This window comes from Dermacentor andersoni, chromosome 3 (assembly GCF_023375885.2).
Source record: "Dermacentor andersoni chromosome 3, qqDerAnde1_hic_scaffold, whole genome shotgun sequence".
Classification (NCBI taxonomy): Eukaryota; Metazoa; Arthropoda; class Arachnida; order Ixodida; family Ixodidae; genus Dermacentor; species Dermacentor andersoni.
The window spans coordinates 73,234,252-73,253,195 of NC_092816.1; the positions used below are offsets into that span (position 1 = coordinate 73,234,252).

At 48.3% G+C, this 18,944-nt stretch overlaps 2 protein-coding genes across 4 annotated transcripts in view; one reads left to right on the forward strand and one right to left on the reverse strand.

Annotated features, from left to right (window-relative positions):
• Nucleotides 1-15,272, forward strand: part of LOC126545258 (uncharacterized) — a 36,739-nt gene extending 21,467 nt beyond the window's left edge. For 2 of the 3 annotated variants that reach the window (XM_055061960.2, XM_055061954.2), the window contains exons 4-8: nucleotides 3,760-3,789; nucleotides 5,171-5,275; nucleotides 6,910-6,957; nucleotides 11,370-11,423; nucleotides 14,853-15,272. In XM_055061960.2, the coding sequence (XP_054917935.2) occupies nucleotides 3,760-3,789; nucleotides 5,171-5,275; nucleotides 6,910-6,957; nucleotides 11,370-11,423; nucleotides 14,853-15,134 (519 nt within the window). In that variant the 3' untranslated portion in view covers nucleotides 15,135-15,272. The remainder of the gene's footprint in view (nucleotides 1-3,759; nucleotides 3,790-5,170; nucleotides 5,276-6,909; nucleotides 6,958-11,369; nucleotides 11,424-14,852) is intronic. The other variant, XM_055061959.2, reaches the window with a different exon arrangement.
• A 703-nt stretch (nucleotides 15,273-15,975) lies between these two features.
• LOC126545235 (solute carrier family 22 member 6-like) lies at nucleotides 15,976-18,697 on the reverse strand. Its single transcript, XM_050193002.3, has one exon. The coding sequence runs from the start codon at nucleotides 18,517-18,519 to the stop codon at nucleotides 16,717-16,719; it is 1,803 nt and encodes a 600-aa protein (XP_050048959.2). The 5' UTR covers nucleotides 18,520-18,697; the 3' UTR covers nucleotides 15,976-16,716.
• Nucleotides 18,698-18,944: the final 247 nt, after the last annotated feature.

Here is an 18,944-nt window from a genome sequence, read left to right on the forward strand (position 1 = left end):
GTTTGAGAGCACTACAATTTCGGCACGCAAGCGGACATGTCACGTGCTTTTCTTTTTTTCGTATTGCGCGAGTTTTCTTTAGACGTAGAAAAAAAAATATTAAACAAGTATTAAATTTGAAGCTGCTGAACTGGAAGTTTCCCAAAATGCTCTACAGCTGTCTTGTTGGAAGTTCTTTTAGAAGGTGCGAGGAGGAGGGGGGGGGGGGGGCACGAATGTCACCGCTTCGACCTCTGAAGCGGCAGCGCTTTACACACGCAGTACGAAGAGAAACGGCGTGCACACGGACTAACGGTGACAGCTGCTTGGCCGAGCATCTTCCGCGGTAGTCATGCTTTTGCTCAAGCCCCGTCAACGGCTGACTCTGCTGCACCATTTAGCCACTTCTAATTCACCTTGAAGTGTGTAATGTAATAAAGTACCCTTCTTCTTCATTGAATCCAGCTTAACCAGCCAAACCAGGGTGCGGAAACTCCCTACACCTCCCTTGGGACACTCGGTCCCATTACGACAAACAAAACACTTCATTCATGGTGTCTCTGATGAGGTCAGAAGGTAGAGGGCGCGCCGCCGCGAGGAGGAGGCTTTCCGCGAAGCCCTCCTTTCCCACTTGGCATGCAAGCGGGCTGTGTTCGTACTCTCTTGCAGGTCCGCCGGCCGCGCGGCGACATTGGTAAAATCGCGGAGCAGAACCAAGGGTGCTGTGTTTAGGAAGCGCTTTTTTTTTTTCTGTCGTGTTTACCTTGGAAGCTTCTATTCATTTTTTAAAGCACTGGTACAGCGATCGTACGCACAAGTGGTCAGAAATTATAATGAAAAATATTTATATAGCACACCGTCATTAAATACAAGTATTCGCACGTATTTCGTCATGTCGTGAAAATAGTCGCTTTGAAATTCCTAACTTGCGGTTCAATTCAGGGCTACAGTTCAACTAGTCCACCGATATAGTGGGGGGTAGTATAAAGAAAACTTCCTGGCACTATCAATCCTTAATTTTGTTCGTGTGTTCTAAAGTCGATCAGCTTAAGCTGGCCGATTTCTCGGTCAGCCGAAACCCAACACAAGTAAAAGCTGAACGTTTTTGATTTTATTCACACATTCCGTACTGGAAAAACAAGGACCTCTACAAAGTGATAAAGTGCCAATCTGCAGAAGGAATTTTCATTCGCAACTGAAATTTGTCATAATGAGGGAACATAGATTCCAGAAGATCCAAACCAATGCGAAATTAACCATCAAGGGCTGGTCACGTGGAACTTGCCTATCACGTATATTACGACGGCGACATATTTTGTGGCTTACAGAAAGAAGGTAGACTGCAATACATGTATTTCATTGACAGCATGATATGTAAGGACCCACAGAATTTTAAACTGCCTACAGGCATCTGCATGAACAGGAAGCAGCCTATAACTGATCTCATTATTTGAACTATATGCCAAATGAGGAAGCATATTTCTATAGCACTTACAAGCATGTATAATCTGCCTGTCGTCATACTTTGCGTCATATTCATATATACAGAAAAGCAGGGCGAGCATTAGGACACTATTTTGATACAACAGCAACGCAAGGAACCAACCATTCATTAAAAAAAAAAACTTAATGCCACTCTTCATCGCAAGGGGATTACTAGTTCGTGCTTATTTCGTATTTTCCCTTTAATAATTATTTAGTATTAAGTACTCTATACTTGTATTACAGGTATTATTACATATATTTTATCGGCAAAACAAATAACATTGCGCTACGTCTCTTATAAAAGTGCCCATAAACTTGCACACACCAAAGCTGAGGTTAAATCAAGGTAACTGGGCGTATGGTGCCGCCTGCGCTCCAAAAGTAAGATAAAATAGAGAGCTTCAACCTTTTTTAGTAAGATATTTTAGCAATGGTTCGTCAAAACGCAACAAGAAATTACGTGCATGCATCCTTTTGCCGTCATTGCTCTTGAAATTTGATAAAACATCACGGCTGTGTCTTCTTTTTCTTTACTTTAGCCTTGGCTATATTTGTCGACAAAGAGCGCACAAAATGTATGCCGCAACAAACACGCACTCAAGCCCTACAGTACAAATATTTCACCCACAGCAGATGGGCTGCCGTCATGACGAATGGATCGAACGACACTGCTCCTATGTCAGTTCACTCAGGCTTGCACAGAACTTGTTTACTCATGCAAAATGAATACCTGCTCAGAAAATAAAGTGAAATACTTGTCCTTACCTGCTGTCGTTAGCGAACCTGGAAAACTTCGCAGAACTGGAATTCCCCATGATAGAACACCACAGAACCACGCAACACATGTGATGCCTGGATTTAGCCATCTTCGTCTAATCCTTGGTTGACCTGGTTTCCTGCGTCTTCCGTTCGTTGCACGCCTGATCAAGCTTCTCTGCCTTATCTTTCCCATCTTCATGCTTGGGACGACAACCGAAGCAGATGACCAAGCGCGATGCAGCTTTTGATATCGCTGAGCGAGTGGCAAGGGCGAACGGAGGTGTGCTCGACGGATGCACGAGGACAACCACTTCCCGCGCTTCGCCCCATTTAAAATTCACAAAGAGATAATTAAAAGAACATTTAGGATGTCCGGCAACCGGTCGGAGCGCGCATGTTCCTTGAAACCGAAACTAGCACTCGCCCTCCGAGGGTTGGCCGAACACGGAGCTAACATTGCTGTAACCGTGCGTAAAACATTTTAGACATTTAAAAAGGACGACGTGTTCGCGATTACGCTCCTTCCGAAAACTTACGCCAACCAGCAAAGTAGAATAGACTTTGTTACTGCTATATTAGCTCTGTGTTCGGTTGTGCCCCGTGCCACCAGGCGACCTACCTATAACGACTCAGTAGGTTTGTGAAAATCGTCAAAATCGTTTCAAGGCCCCTTTAATTAGTTCCGCTAGAAGGGCGAAGCGATAGCAAGCACGCGACGCCTGTGCTGCTGTGCAGCATAAACAGCACCCCGGAGGTTAACAGGGGTCACAGGTTGTACGACGGGGAGTGCGCATGAGGCGAAACTATACGTCGCTTTCGGCGGCGTCCCTCGCGCCCCTCCATTCGCGTGCTCAAAGGTGGGCAGAGCCGCGGCGGCTGCATTTAGATGGCGGCGAAATGCAAAAACTTCCGTGAGCCGTGCACTGTTTGCGCATTAAAGAAGCTCGGGTGGTCAAAATTAATACGGAGTTCCCCCCTCCCCCTATAAGGAGCTTCGCATAATCACATCGTGGTTTTGGCAAGTAAAACCCCAGATTAAATGTTTAATACGAATGACCAGTTCTTGCATGTCGCGTATTGCATATGGAACGTTGACTGTTGCAGACGCCGTACATGTTTTGTGTGAACATCATTTCAGTGATCCGTTGCCGTTCTCGCCTCTGTCACTTATGCGCCAGTCTATAGTCGATTATTCTCCTGGAATGTAAGTGGTACATGCAATGCGCACTACAAGCCTTCCTTTCTCCTGCGTCGCGTGCGCTTCGCTTCAGAAGTACGACAGCCCGGCAAGACAAATACAGATAGAGACAAGGACACCTCAACGCTCGTGGTGTGTTCCTTCGAATCTGTATTCTTCTTGATGAGCTGCCGCACTTCTGAAGTGACGCGACATTAACAAGCCGAACGTCAAGCGCTGTTGCATGCGTTAATAAAAAGCCGTTCCGTTGCACGTTTGTCCAGCGCCGTTTGTGGTTTCCTTGAGTAGTCTCATTGGTGTTTTAAGTTCCAATGTTCGTTCTTTTGTTTTCTTTACAGGCCAATCCGGCACTTTCTGGTCCGAGTCCTGTAAGTGCGAAATCGAAACTTACATTTCTGCCTTTAATAGTAACCGTTCACTGTAATACGTCTTGTATCCGCAACAGAAATGTTGCGCCGAGTATTACACTTAAACTTCGCACGGCAAAGAGGAGCCCTCGTTGAAACCTGCCGATACTTGCATGCAGACGGGCCCGTTTTTATTACGTTTGCTTCAACCGCGTCAGGTTTATATAGGGCTTTCGGTTAAATTTTACTATAGCGGATAAGCACTCCGCTGCATGCAAGAGCAATGACGCAGTGCTAAGGCACAAAATTTATGTTATTTGAATTTGCCTGAGTCAACCAACCACGATCCGTGGGAAGATCAGGTTCATAACTTATTTGCTCTGGGGCCATATTCTGATCGATCACTTTCCTGGACACTTTCATTTCGCACGATATAACTTCTAAACACGCAGACAAGCAGGACTGACGGGCACGCAGTCTGTCAAGTAATTTGAGAACAGTGCAGCGCGAGAAATAAAAGTTAACAGGAAGTGTGTTCTTTTCGACACATTTACGTCCGCGGGCTTAGCCAATCAATGCGTGCTGAAAAGGACATACCCGAACTGTGATAGAAGGAAATGCGGCCCCTGGCTGTTATGTATTGAAAAGAGAACTATACGCCCCGTGTGGACTGCGTAAGGAGATGCAGAGTGATTAGCAAAGCTTATACTTAATGTGCGAGGCACATTATGACCTCATGGATGTCTCATTTGTTCTCGTTGTATACATTCCGAGTGAACGGTAGTCTTCGCTCATTCCGACGTGTCATGAGAAATACACTGATCAACAGTAAGCGAACAGAGGAAGCCTCAGCCTGGAGCCAACGTTGCGACAAGGGTCAGAGTTCCCTGTTACAGTGGGCTCGCGTGTAGCTCCCCCACTGTAAAGTACGAGGAGCCTAAGCAAATGTCAAAGCATAAAGTGAGAGCTATGTAAAGAAAATGGAAATATGGGAAGTACCTGCTAGTTATGATAGTGAGACATCCCAACGCGAAATCTTCAGCAAAACTTGGACTGCCGTATATAGGGAACTGTTTCGCCATATCAGTTCCTTCCGTAAGTCATAATTTGTCCAAGCCGAATAAATAAAATTTTCTACAGATTAATCTCCCTGTCTAAAGAAGCCTATTGCAGTGGCTTTCTGGTTATAAAGGAGAGGGACACGATTTATATCCGTTAATTTTAGCGACCCAACTGTGAGGAACACGCTTCAATTGGAACAGCGCTATGCTTTAGTGCTTCACAGCTCTCGAACGAGATTTCTTCGCCATGGACCCGCCCACCGCGTTATGCATATTTTCGTGGTTATACTTAATGTAATGGTTATCAATACTGTCACGGTGTACTGTAACATACACCGCAGGCGCAAGTGGTGGAGACTCTGCGCAAGTTCCTGATGCTGAACGCCGGGACCATCGTCGTCTGCTGCGCTGGCCATGTGGCGGGCGCCCACTTTCTATCCCGCAATGTGAGTGCGAGACGTTCGTGTTTGCGTTGACCGCACGTCGACATTCGGTGCAATCGCGCTTCATTCCAATTTCGCAGGCGGCGTACGCGCGCCACACTCGCATTTGTAAGGCGTCAAAGAAAGAGTGCGAGAACAAGAAAGTCGCCGCAATAGCGCGCTGATCAAAAACTTCATTCGAAACTCGGTCTCGGCTCCTGTCAGTATACGGTCTCTTGGTGCACGATTCGAACCATTCGGACCCTATGTGGCGCCTCCACTCCGCGTCGTAATTTCTAAACTATGCGACGAGCACCGGCGTGGAGGAACGTCCCTTCTTGGCTTGCAGAAACAATACTCAGTCTCCTACGCTGAGCTGCAACATGCGCTCAGGATTTGAGATGCAAGTGGTTGAAAAAGACATTGACGATTTCGGGGGAAAAAATGTTCGAGTGCACATGAATAATGTAGTAATGAAATCATTATATTATTTTCAGCGTTAGAGAAATAAATGTGTCGAGTTTTTCATAGCTCTGTGGCGTGCGCAAGAATCTTTTTTTTTTAGTTTTTGGTATTTATCTGCAAAAAGCATGAGAGAAGCCACTTTTTCTCACGCCCCTCAAACTTTCATGAAAGTTTACATCTCTACTCGGGATAGGCTTCACTAAAGGAAATAGCCACGTACTTCGCGTACCAGCGTCTGCACATCCACCTATCTATATATATACAGTTTCGGCGACGCTAGCCAGATTACAATATATGCCAACGTGATGGATCATATATATAGACAAGCCGAAATCACCCCGCCGCTTCGTCCATCGCTGTTATTCTCGTCCTGTCGGGGCAAGTACAGTATACAATGCAAAAAAGATTAAAAAAGGAATATTACGATGTTTAAAGGAATTGCTTCGTAATATTAAATTTTCAGAAAAGTGACCTTCCTATATGTCTTTTTAGGTAAACCCGGAATGACCCGAGTATCATGGCATGAAAGCGTTGTTTAATGCACGGTAAACGGAAAGGCATCTCAAAGCCTCGCGCATGATGTAACACTTGACGCCCGTAAGTTTCCCACAATGCCCCGAACTAGCCTTGTGATGCCTCGTGATGAAGTTTTCTGTCGTATTCTGTGATTCTGTGAGTACCTTAAACATTCTCACCATGAACAAGTCCTTTCTTTCAGGAAACCGTGTTCCGGCGTACGTGAGGACGTCAGTTAAAGCCACGCAGTCCTTATCAAAATATCTTTAAACCGCCTCTTTGTAGTCCGCTTTGCCTCCTTATAGACTTTTCCTTCTGGCCACATAAAGTACGGATAATTTGTGTAGGCAATGCTGTGAAAACATGTAAATTTCTAATGTATTACAGTCCATAGGTGTCTGAACGAGATATATGTTGGCGGCCTATTATGAACATTATTGAACAAGAAATGTTATACCGTAAGCACACCGGGGCTTATGGAAAATCTAACTTTTACAAAAAAAATTGTAAACGTTTTTACGATCTGCCAATGAATATTTAAAAAAATACACGTCGGTTGCTCTCTGTGTGGAAGAACGCGATGCCTCTTAAATCTCTATGTTTATAGTTCCGCTGGGCGATTCATTTAGAATTGCTGGACCTTTCGATTTTGTCATGGCGGCGTGATTTCACTGCAGGTTCCTGTGGCGGGAGTTTACAACGCCGACGAGGAATGGTCCGTGCGCGTAAGTTCTAACCGTGGAGCTCAACGTGAGCCGTTTTCGAGCAAACGTCGGCGAATATTCCAATGTTCTGCTCAAATTCACCGACGACAGCCGCCTTCGCCTTTGTCATAAAAAAATAAAAAGTCACAGTTTCGACCGAAAGGCGAGTCATCGATTGCGATAGAAAATTGGTGGACAGCTATATGAAGCATGGATATCTTTATCGGCCGTAGAAACTTGTAAACATAGGCGCACTAACTAAATTAACAAGCGTGGTGTCAGGCGCGCACAGGCGAACATGAACACATCTCACTCGATGACCGCGGAAACTCGCTGTCAAAAGGCTTGAGTGAGAAAAAAGTGTGGCAGCAGCATCAGCGAGCAAATTTACCTTCGTGCTGCGCCTCTGATCAACGCAAACTAAGTCGCGAAAGCACAGCGCACAATGCAGCGCGCGGCGGGCTCTGTCCCCGTCGCAAATGGTTTTCAAGATACAGCGGCCTGGGCGCGCACAGCCTCCAGGGACCCCGGAGAAGAGTGCACTCCCGGAGCCTTGGGCGCGGCGCAAGACGCCGCGCTTCCTCCCCGCTTTTCTCCGTTGCGCACATAAGACTGACCCACCATTGTCGGCTCACCCCCCCCCCCCCCCTCCGTGCGCTTTGACCCGCACATACAGCATGCGGCGAGCGCTGAGGATGTTATCGCCTTTGGACTTCATACGGAACATGACGACCACGACGGGTATGCGCTTTGAGTGTCCATATAATTGATATCGCAATAATATGACAAGAGTATCCAGCAACTGAAAATTTCCGTGGCCCATTACATTTCGCAGAAGAAGTAACAAAATCAAACTTTCACCATGCGACAATTCGTTGCGCCGAAGCAATATCTTCTCTCTCTCTCTCTCTCTCTCTCGTTCGTTCTCTGTGTGTGTGTGTGCGTGTGCGTGTGTGGGGGGGGGGGAGAGGGGGGCATCGAAATGAAGAAAAGCAAGGGAAAGCATGTTGGCCACAATCGAATGCCTACTTGGGGCACCTGATGGATATCGAATGAATATCGAAGAAAACGTGAGACGCTTGGTCCACAGAGAACCATATGCATGCTGCTCGTTATCCTGCACTGGCGAGATAAAAGACTTCCCGTACACGTTGCGCTATCATCGAAATGATGGAGATGCCCTCAAGCGAACGCGTTGCCATCTGTCGAGTCGCCACAGTGGTGGCGGCGAGCGGCCATTGCTTATTTTTGTCGTCTGCTAGCCAGAAAGCCTCCAAACCTCTCTGAGGCCGAAATTCACTGGGCCAGAGAAAAACGAACGCGCACCAAAGTGCGCCGCGTGGTTGTCAGGGCAACACGAGAAAGACGCATGACCTCTGGTTGGCTCTGGCTGCCCGCTGGTAGCGAGAACAAGAAAATTGAAGAGGCTCAATCTGTCCTCGCGAATAAAAGTCAAAGTACAAAAAATAAATAAGAACGCAGTTACCTTTTCTGGGTTTAGCGTCTTGACATGGATGCTTTGGCGCAGGTGAAAAAAAGATGTTATTCTTTTCTGCGACATGTTGGCACAAATGAACCATTACAACGCTTCGTCTCATCGGACATCGCTGCGTGTTTTGACAACTTGTCTGATAGTGTGTTAATATGGCTTGTCTCGTTGTATGGTCCGTTGTACGACTTTAGAAAAGTCAATGCAGCTTTGGCACCAAATGTTTACAAGAACACTAAGCTCACAAAGATCCGGAATTGAAAATGTAACGCACGACTTTGGAAATGTCAATGCACCATTCACATCAGAAGTTTATGTTAGCTTTATACCCACAAAGATTCGGAATTGAAATCCATGAGCTCCGTAGATTCCGCGGCCTCTGCGAGAAGCCACGACGAGCCCGCTCGCCATCAAAGCGCCCTTGAAACTTTGTGCTCGGATGGGGATCTTTGCGCTATGTGACTCCAAGTGCATGGGCGTTTCCACGAAATATAGCCCCAGTTCACAATCTTCACGCCGAAATGTCTTTTCGGGCGGGAAAAATACATTCTAGATAAAATCCAGAGTGATCTCCGGTTTGGTCGGTGGTGCATCACAGCACGAAAGATTTCGGAGGAGGCTGAAGCCCCATAAGCCCCCCCCCCCCCCCCCCCCCAAACCCCTGGCTACACTCCTGGCAGGTGGTGGCGCCAGGTGTGCTGACAGCGTTCTGATCATTATAAGCCGCTATCGCTCTTTAGCGCCTTATCCATCCGCGTCGAACGACGATCAACCATGACCAAAAGTACTGCGGCGGCGGCGGCGGCGGCGGCGGCGTATATGGCGCGACCACGCGGGCCCCGATCTGGAAAGCGAGCTGAGATGGGGACAGCGCGGCGAGTGCTGATAGCTTCGTGTGCGCTGTGTTCTCGCCGCTAAGTTCGCGTTGAAGCGAGAGGCAGCACGAAATTCAATTCGTTCGATGCTTCGGGCCCTATCTTGAAAGCGATCATCTTACGTGAAGGATGGGCTGAAAGCCGGACTGACGGACGTTCTTGCTCGTTGGGTAGGCATTAAAATACCTACGCACTAAAAGAAAAATCACCCTGCCTGCAGCTCCCATAGACACTAGCGCCGCAGTACCCTCCAGTAATAATATATCAAACTATATGTGCTTAAAACTTAAACGTATAAACTACTTCTTCGCCGTGCCATTCGTAGATGTCGCCATACGTGCGAAAAGCTGTCTGGAACCCGGCAAGAAAGCTTAGCTCTAACAGGCGCCAGTGTAGAAGAGATGAATAGCACGCCTGTTTCGCTCTATGCCCGGCGTCTAATGTACCTTCGCTTTTGACAGACCGCAGCTCTTCTTGCCTGACAAGCCTAGGAAGTCGAGACATCGTGAACAGCCGCAGTGCCCCTAGCGCTTGCGAGCCGCCAACGAGTGTCACTTCTATGGGAAGCGTAATATTTTTTTCGCGAATAACTAAATGCACTAACAAATAATAAACAGGAAATATTCAAACGAATTACATCTCAGTACTTGCACAGGGGCACGTGGCGCAAGACCGGTGTTGTATTTTGCGGTCGAAAACATGTTAACCAATTGTGTGTGCGGTTCATAAAATAAAATTCATCAAAAAATCGACCACGTTAGCAATCCAGGGAAAACACGGCAAAGGTGGGTGATGGAAATTCAAGACCATGAGCAAAACGAGAGCAAAGTAAAAGCGAGAGCCAACGTTTCGACAAGTGGACTTGCTTTTTCAAGGCGACATGTGCTTTCCTCGGCACATTATATATAGGTAGCGTTCTTCTAAAGGGAAGAGGGGTTAAGTGGGTGGGCGAGACAACGATCGGAGGGCGTGTTAGTGGCGCGGGCGTAGAATTGAAACGAAAGGCGTGCTATTTAGCGTCGGAGGAGTGTGAGGTAGCGCCGTGTGTCATAAGAATATATATATAAAGTTTCCCAAAGGCGTCACCGAGCATTTCAACCCACCAGGTCATAAATTTGATGAATTTAAACTCTACATCCTAAAGTCAAATTTCAGTTCTGTGCGAGACATAAAATACAGGGAACTATACCTCATTGCAGTCAATAGGCCTAAACGTTTCAAAGGGAGCTTTAGAATGTATGAGCTTTGCTAACTTTCAAGCTATAGGCAACAGCACTTAGTTATTTTTCATTGGGTTGCTTAGTGTCTTGTTTCTCTTTTCTTTCCTCCCTTTCTTTTGTTCTTTTATTCTTACACCAATTCCATTTTATTTATTTATTTTTCTTCGAGCACCATTTCCCACGGCTTTATTTATTCTCTCTTGCAGAGAGACGAGAGTTCAGCGACCTCCAGTGGAGCAGATAATCCCCCTCCCCCTCCCACCGTTGTCCAGGCCCCTTCCATGAAAACAGGAACCTTAACATAAACACGTAAACCTGCTGACACGCGGCGCTCTTCACATTCCTCCACCGACGTTGAATAGCACACCTTTCCTCTCAATATTACACCCTCGCCGCTAAGACACCCTCGGTCGTTGCCTCGATAGCCTCGCCCACCCGACTTACTCCCTCTCCCCTTTGGAACAACCCTACTTATATACACTGTGCCGAAGAAACCATATGTCGGCTTTAAAAAGACAAGTTCACTTGTCGAAACCTTGGCTCCCGCTTTTACCTTGTTGTCGTTTTGCTCATCGACCACATTAGAAGGCATTCTTATGCAAAAATAAGGAAAATAAAAACATTTTGATAAACGATTAGTAAAAAGTCTACCCTGTCAATTAAATACTTTTATTTGTGCCATCAAGCTTACCGACCCAAACGACCGTTCGAAAATTGCCGTTTTCATAACTCAGTCACTAAATATTCCTACAGTGTCATTCAATATCCACTTTCGCTTATATTGCAAGTCGGTGCATAACGCCGTGTGTGTACTTGTGCTGTCTTCTTTTTTTATGTTTGCATCCACAGAATCGAGCATTCCTGCAGCGCGCCATCGGCCACATAGCCCTGGCTATAGTGAAGGTGGGCATTACAAGTTTATCAACAAATGAAATTTAAAGAATAGTTTTATCCGTAACGCGAAGTAGTGACACAATAGCCAAAGAAATATATTTAGACTGTATCGTGCGGTATTTTTTGGGCTGAACATTCGCAGGCGTGAGCGAGAAATCTCCTTTCGAGAAATAAAAGTGTGAGTCGTCTCAAAGGTATACGTGTGGCTATGAGTCGTTTGTGGAAGTTGCAGCTCTAGGTGGTGAAGTGGAACGACTCGGCTTTTCTTCTTCCTCTTACCTATACGTACTTAGCCGCTGGCCTCTATTAAAAGAACCTTTTAGATTCATTCTGCTGCTCGATTAATTCAGCTTTCCTCAGGTTAATGTATGGGGTACCCCAATAAGATGCCCGACGCTATCTTCGAAGAAAACCAGACGTCAGCGCCATCCAGTAAACTTGAGAAGTCGAGCGCCCAATGAAATAGAAGACAAATGTAGACAAAGCAGAAGAGCTCGATCATTATGATCACACCTAGAAAAAGAAAACTTAAACTGAGGACCACCTCCTCAAATGGGAAGGCTAGTGCTAGAGCACGAAGAAGGCGCGAATGCCAGCTCTATTCAGTACACAGATGTTGAGCGGGCGTTAGCCAATCACGGTAGTCCGGTGGCGCCATCGCACTCTCCAGGATTAGTATTCTCTGTTTATGTAGCGTCGGTAGAGCGGCAGAAGGGTACAATCCTGGACTGCCAATCGGATGGTTGTTAGTTCGAATCCGCGCGACTCCATGATAATTTTGCTTTCCTTCTAATTCCCTCACGAAGGATTTTGGATTCCAGCGATAACTCAGGTGGACATCAAAACGACCAGGAGAGTGAGCCCATAACAGCTCGATCTCGCAGTAAATGTGCGCGTGGTGTCACAGTTCTCGCTACTCACTAACGCCATCCTAGGCTCTACAAATTTCACCGTAGCGGGCACAAGACACATGAGGCATACGAAGACTAACGAAAAGAAAACTCCGTGCCCTTCCACTCTGTGAAGAAGGATGAGAAGCGAAGCTGCGCATGTGGGCCCCGTGATGGCGAACTGCACCTCCGCCACGGGTCACCCGGCATTGAACTATCTTCGGTATCGGCCCACGTATGGGGAGTGCTTAACGCCTGCGTCACCTCCGCCGTAACCCGCCGTGGTTGCTCAGTGGCTATGGTGTTGGGCTGCTGAGCACGAGGTCGCGGGATTGAATCCCGGCCACGGCGGCCTCATTTCGATGGGAGCGAAATGCGAGAACACCCGTGTACTTAGATTTAGGTGCACGTTAAAGAACCCCAGGTGGTCGAAATTTCCGGAGTCCTCCACTACGGCGTGCCTCATAATCAGAAAGTGGTTTTGGCACGTAAAACCCCGTCATTAAATTAATTTAATTACCTCCGCTGGGAGTCGGCCCGGCGTACGTCGCACTATCTTCGGGATCGGCCTACGTATGAGGAGTTGTGTGCCTATACACACGGACACGGTTCTGGGTAAACTAGCCCTGAGTAGCTTCGCTGTGATTCGCTGTAAAATTGGTTACGTCTGTGTTTCTTAATTGATTAATTAATGACGACGAGCGCGTTCGCGCGGTAGCGCCGAGGGTCGCCAATGAGCCAGCTGTGGAAGAATACGACGACGCTGGAGCCAGTCCTGATGATGATAGTTTTGTGTTAACAAGCGGACGTACTGGGTGAAGTAGCTCGTAACAGCTTCGCTGTAAAAAATTGAGCCCCTCGGATTCCCTTATTATCCGCACACACTGCATGCATAGCGAGGGTCTCGAATTCGCCAGTATTGATGCCACGAGGTAAGATACGAGTGTTTATTGGACAGCTACCTACGCCTAAGTTCACCTGCTACACGTTGCCCCGAGGTTAAATGCTACGCACCCACCGCCTTGGTTATGAGTGACTCTATACAGATGACGCTCTCGCAAGTGTTATGCTCGGTCCCCAACTGCGGCAAGTCCACTTTCATTTCTATTTACCCTAATTTGTTAGCATAACAATTAACTTTGCTTTCTCTGGTATCATTGTCTGTTACTTCATATGGTTATGACCAAAGAAGCCATCGAGCCTCTCTGACCCTTCTCGCACACTCTAAAGCGGCATTCACGCAGGCGAGTCGCAGAGGTCGCGTGAGAATTTTGCACGGTCGCAAAGCAAAGGCCGCAAATGGTGACTCTGGTCAAAGATCGACCAGTTTCGTGGACCCTCCCACTGACCGCTTCTTCCGCTCCACGACTGGTTTTGCAAAGCTGCTAAACCAATCAAAGTCGCCGAAGAAGGACGTCCCAATGCGCTGGCAATTATTTTACGTGGTGATGGCGGTGCGGGCAAACGTGAACGGCACCGATCGCGAGCCATATCGGTTTGGCGAAGGGCAGGTCGCGCTCACCGGTCGGAACATTGGTCGCCTTAGTAGCCAGATAACTATGATGATGATGATGATGATGATGATGATGATTTATATTGGTATCCCCTTCGAAACGGGGCGGTGACACGTAGTCACCTAGCCTGCTTGAGCTAATCAGGTTTTACTATATCTATTCCAGCCCATCGTTTTGTCCATTTATATTTTATATTATCTCTCTGCACCACAACCTCCCCTTCTCTATATCTATATATCTCCTGTAATTTTTATATTGCACATTTATTCATGTCTGTTACGAAACTAACGACCGCGGCTCTATTTTCTACCTGTATTATTCTTTCTCTTTATTGCATTTACACCAATACTCCAAGTGTTTCTTGCTTATCTTGACCACCGACCACGCAGTTAACGGTTCCATCAGCTTTGAATCTCGGCGCTTGTTTAATGTGGACGCTTACTACGGCCCTTGCTGGGTGAATATACTCGCATTCCAAAAATTGGCTGTGTGGTTTCCGTCGCAGTCGTCGGCGAGGCCTTTGTCAATCGCCGGTGAAAAGCCGCCTCTATATAGTGACGGGTAAAGTACTGGCCACTCCGTGTGTTGCTTCTGGGCATCAGTTCATGCAAGTGTGAATGACAAGTCATGCCAAATGTATTTGAGAACGCCAGGTTTTTCGTGCGAGCCGAAGCCCGCATGTTCCCGAGAGTGCGTATCGCACATAGAACGTGTGCCAACCCAACCTTGATAAACTAACCTATATTACAGGTGGTGCTGGTAAAGCCCGCGATTCCGTGATCCCGCGAGTATGCTCAAGTAGGCTAGGTGACTATTTGTTACCGCCCCGTTTCAAAGGGAATGCCAAGAAATCATTACCACCATTATCGTCATCATCATGAGTGAGTCAATTATTTCGTGAATGTGAGTCAACTCGAGTGAGTATCACAACGAGTGTGTGCGAAAGAACGAGTCAACTGCAGATGAGACTGTTCACGGTCGCTCTCATTGCTTGGGACTTCTGGCAAAACCCCGTTTCTTTTTTTTTCTTCCAGGGAGTCATCTTGTATCAGATATACATATTCTACCAGGACTGTAAGACCAACCCGCCGACGCAGGGAGTTATCTTCGTGTTGAACCCGTTTACAAGGTATCCAGCGGTGGCTGTTCCCGGGATCCCGGCGGCGCCTGCCCAGGTCGAAATGGCGCCTGCCCAGGGCCAAATGGCGCCTGCCCAGGGCCAAATGGCGCCTGCCCAGGGCCAAATGGTGCCTGCCCAGGGCCAAATGGCGCCTGCCCAGGGCCAAATGGCGCCTTCTGCGAGTCGGCCATCGTAGGTTTTATGTATAGTGTCAATGCGCTTACGAATAAAACAAATTTGTGGCTCTCGTATATACACTCTATACAGTATGGTTCAACGAAAGCAATGTATTTGATGCATATAGCGCAGAATAAATTGTGTTTTTGTGCCAGCACATTATTCGTCAAATGTGAAGAAATTTGAACAGGTTTTGGTGACGACGACGTTTGGGCGATCACCATGACAATGTCAATACATTTCCTTTTTGCTAATACTACCAAGACGTGAACGAGCTTGCCGAAACAAACGAAGGAGCCTGATACCCAATTGGTTTCGTACTACTAGAGTTCTTCAGTAGAGCATGCGCAAGACCGTTCCGTACGCCATCTCATATGCGGATGATGTGTGCTCATGCGCAGAACACAATGAAAAACTCTGCGGGTTGCGTATAAGCACTATTTTTTTTTCTTTATCATTGCTGGCTCTGCTTGGTTTGAGTGCCTATGGCACACTTGAGTGCCGACTCCGAACCAGATCAGTCCTCGCCACCCGTTCTTGTAACGGTTGCACAGAACTGGTGCAAAATGGATCATTATCGCCTATTCTTTGTGCTTGAAGTGAGGTCAGTCAGAATAAGTTTTCTGTCACCGCTTTCGACGCGGCTATGCCTATTGGAAGACGCCATCGCTTCTGCGAAAGGGTTGGCCGTGTCACTGCAATTAGACCGTTGATGGAGGACGCTCTGCTGAAGTACTACGCTGGTTGCAAGCGCTTAGCGGAATTGGTGCGGTGAACAGCAATTACTTGCGCATGCATGCTGAAGTCTACTATATGGCACGCTCATGCATATTAAGGTGGACATCAATTTCAACACTTAATGACGCTTTTAAAAACTGCGCACTTTATTGGCTGACGTGCCGCATAGGCGCTTCAAGCGCGGACCGCACTGACAGAGTGGTGACGACTGCTCAGAAGCACGGAGCCAACGTCGTGTGTCCGGATTCGGAAGGGTTCGGCGCCACATAAACTAAGCTCGTGTACCGAACGAGCACTCGCTTAATTATAGCCCAATGAGCCAACTGCGTGCATACCCTATTCGTCACGGACGTAAAGAACACGCCGCTCAACGAGCACAATCATGCATTTGGCGTTGATACTGCTAGAAATATGCCCAGAGCACTGTTCCGGAAATGTCGTGCGCGCATTAGGCACCCATGTGTTTAACAGGAACGCCACAGCACTAAGTTCAGCGGGAAAATCCAGAGCTTCCTAACGTGTCTGCATGATACGACAGTCACCATGAAGAAAATAAGCAAAGAACAGACATCCGGGCATAATGGGGTGCCATGTGACACCCAATCGCAGTATACGAGAATAAATTTGACGTACTATCCAATGTTCCAGATGTGGAGTATAGTATACCAAGAACGTAGAACATTCTGACAGTTGAAAAGTTTATGCACACACTCATGACAAGTTAATTACGACATATAGTTACTATAATATTCTGGGTTAAAGCAAGGTTTCGCGAGCAAATCAGTGTCATAGTAAATCCTTTAGTTCACGCCGTCCAGTGCACTGCAACCAATGCCGGAGCGTGAGCGATCGCAGGGCGCCGGCTACGGTTCGTTACTGCTCGCGCCTGCTATTTTGCCACGCATTCGACGGCGTTTCGGCCGCAGCGGCGACAGACTCCGTTGCATGACCTCCAAAAGGTCCTTGTGCTTCTTCACTTCTTCGGTCGCCTTGATGCCGACGCTGGTCTCTGGCAGCTGAATCACAACCACTAGGTTTGCGAAAGCCGCCATGGCCGCCAGAGCGAAGCACACATCCTCTCTGCCGGCGTACTTTATGGGCATCAGACTGGCTGCTAGAACTGCTCCCACTCGGCCACAGCTGTAAGCGCCGCACACGACGGCGCTACGAAGGGCCGTGGGGAAGAGCTCTATTATGTATAGGTAGTTGGTCGGTATCAAGACGGTGACCAAGGCCCTGGCGACGATTACTAGCACGTAGGACACCTCCACAGGACGGGCGTAGATGGCGATGCCGCAGATGGTAGACAATCCGCCGAGGAGAGCCAGCAACACCGTCAATAGCTTCAGCCTGCCACACGAATTCAAGGCGCAGTACATTGCCAGGTAGCTAGGAGCCAAGAGCAAGACGGACGCTATGTGAGTGGCATTCGTGTCCCCGTGCAGGCGGGTGCTCCTCGTTATGATGAAAAAGGCGAACATGATGGTGAAGTTCGAGAAGAAAACGCTGATCGCCCTCACGCGGATCACGCCGGGCGTGACGATGGCCCAAGGAGTTACACCCCGAGACAGGCTGGCGTCGCTTCTGCTCATATCGTTCTTGATGGCTTTCAGTGCGTTTTCAGCGTTCTCTCGCTGCACGCCGTTGATTCTGGCTGCCTTGAGCATAATGGCCTCGGCCTCCTTTATGTGACCCATGGACATCAGCCATATCGGCGACTCGCAGATGACTAAAGGCGCTGACAGCAGGAGAACCGTTGGTGTCAATGCGATGATCTGCGCGAAGAACCAACCGATGCTGTGGTAAAACAACTTCAGAAGCAGGAAGAAGAGTTCGGCCACAAGGACACCGAGTGAACAGGCGAAGCCGATGTAGTAGGTGCGGAACTCGAGTGGTATGACCTCAAACAGCACGATGAGTGTCAACATCTGGACCGTGCTGGCGCACGCCGAGTTAATGAACCTGGTTGCCAAGTAGATCGCGAACGACTCCGTGAAGCAGCCTGCGATGGTGCTCAAAACAAGTGACAGCACAGCTGTAGTGATGACAGGCTGGCGACCCGACATGTCGGCTACATAGCCGGCCACGGGTATGAAGAGCGCGCCGCTCCTGTACACCACTTCTGCCAAGCTCGACAGCCAGGTCCTGTGGCACACGATGTTCCAGAAGGAGAGCACGGACAGCTCTGTTTCCCCCGCTGCGTACTCCCACGAGTCGCAGCGCTTGACCGTAGTGTCGTTGACGTGGCCCGGGTACACGTAGACTAAGCACTCGCTGTAATGGCCTTCGTCGTCGACAGGAATGGCGGCGTTCTTCCAGAGCGCCGTCGACAAGTTGGCGAAGCGCCTGGACGGTTTGCACCAGTGACCCACCGACGGTGAGATGAATGCGAAGACCTGGTTGTGACATTGCAGCACCACCAGGGCCAAGATGTTGTAGCAGAAGATGCGCCGCTGGAAATTGCCGTGGCCGTACGTAGTCGCACCCTGCTCAATCTGGTCGTTCTCAGCTTCGGCGTTCACAAGGCCTGACGTGGTATTGGTCGTCGGCTGGGTGGCCCCGTACTCTGATCTAGAACGGCGATCCGAGTTCCTCTTAATCATTTTAGGCACCTTAATAGAGCGGTCGGGAACGTTGGTCCATTGACCGTGAGGTGGCCGCGCCATTGCGAGTATGGCTACTGGCCAAACGGCTCGCTAATGCTTAAAATGCTTAATGCTCAGTCCGTGATCACCCGCACGCAGTCCTTCTTCTTCCTCTTCTGCTTCTTTGTAGCAGCAACACAACTAAGCGTTTTGTCTAGGGGTAAAAAAATGTCCGACGATTACGATGCTCCCTAATGCGAAATTTGAGCGCAGCTTGTGACGTGTTTTCATTTCGCGATATATTGAGGCAAAGAATTTGAGAGCGGAACCGCAGCGGCGACTGGCGATGGGTCAGTGTCGTCAGCGCCTTCGCACAGGGAGGGGCAGTATGGGAACGCTGGCATGATGAGCGGTATCGCAGCCAGCTGTGGAGGAAGACGACGGCGAACGCGTGAGCACTGGCACGAGCGCGTTCGCGCGGTTACGCCGAGGGGCACCGACGAGCC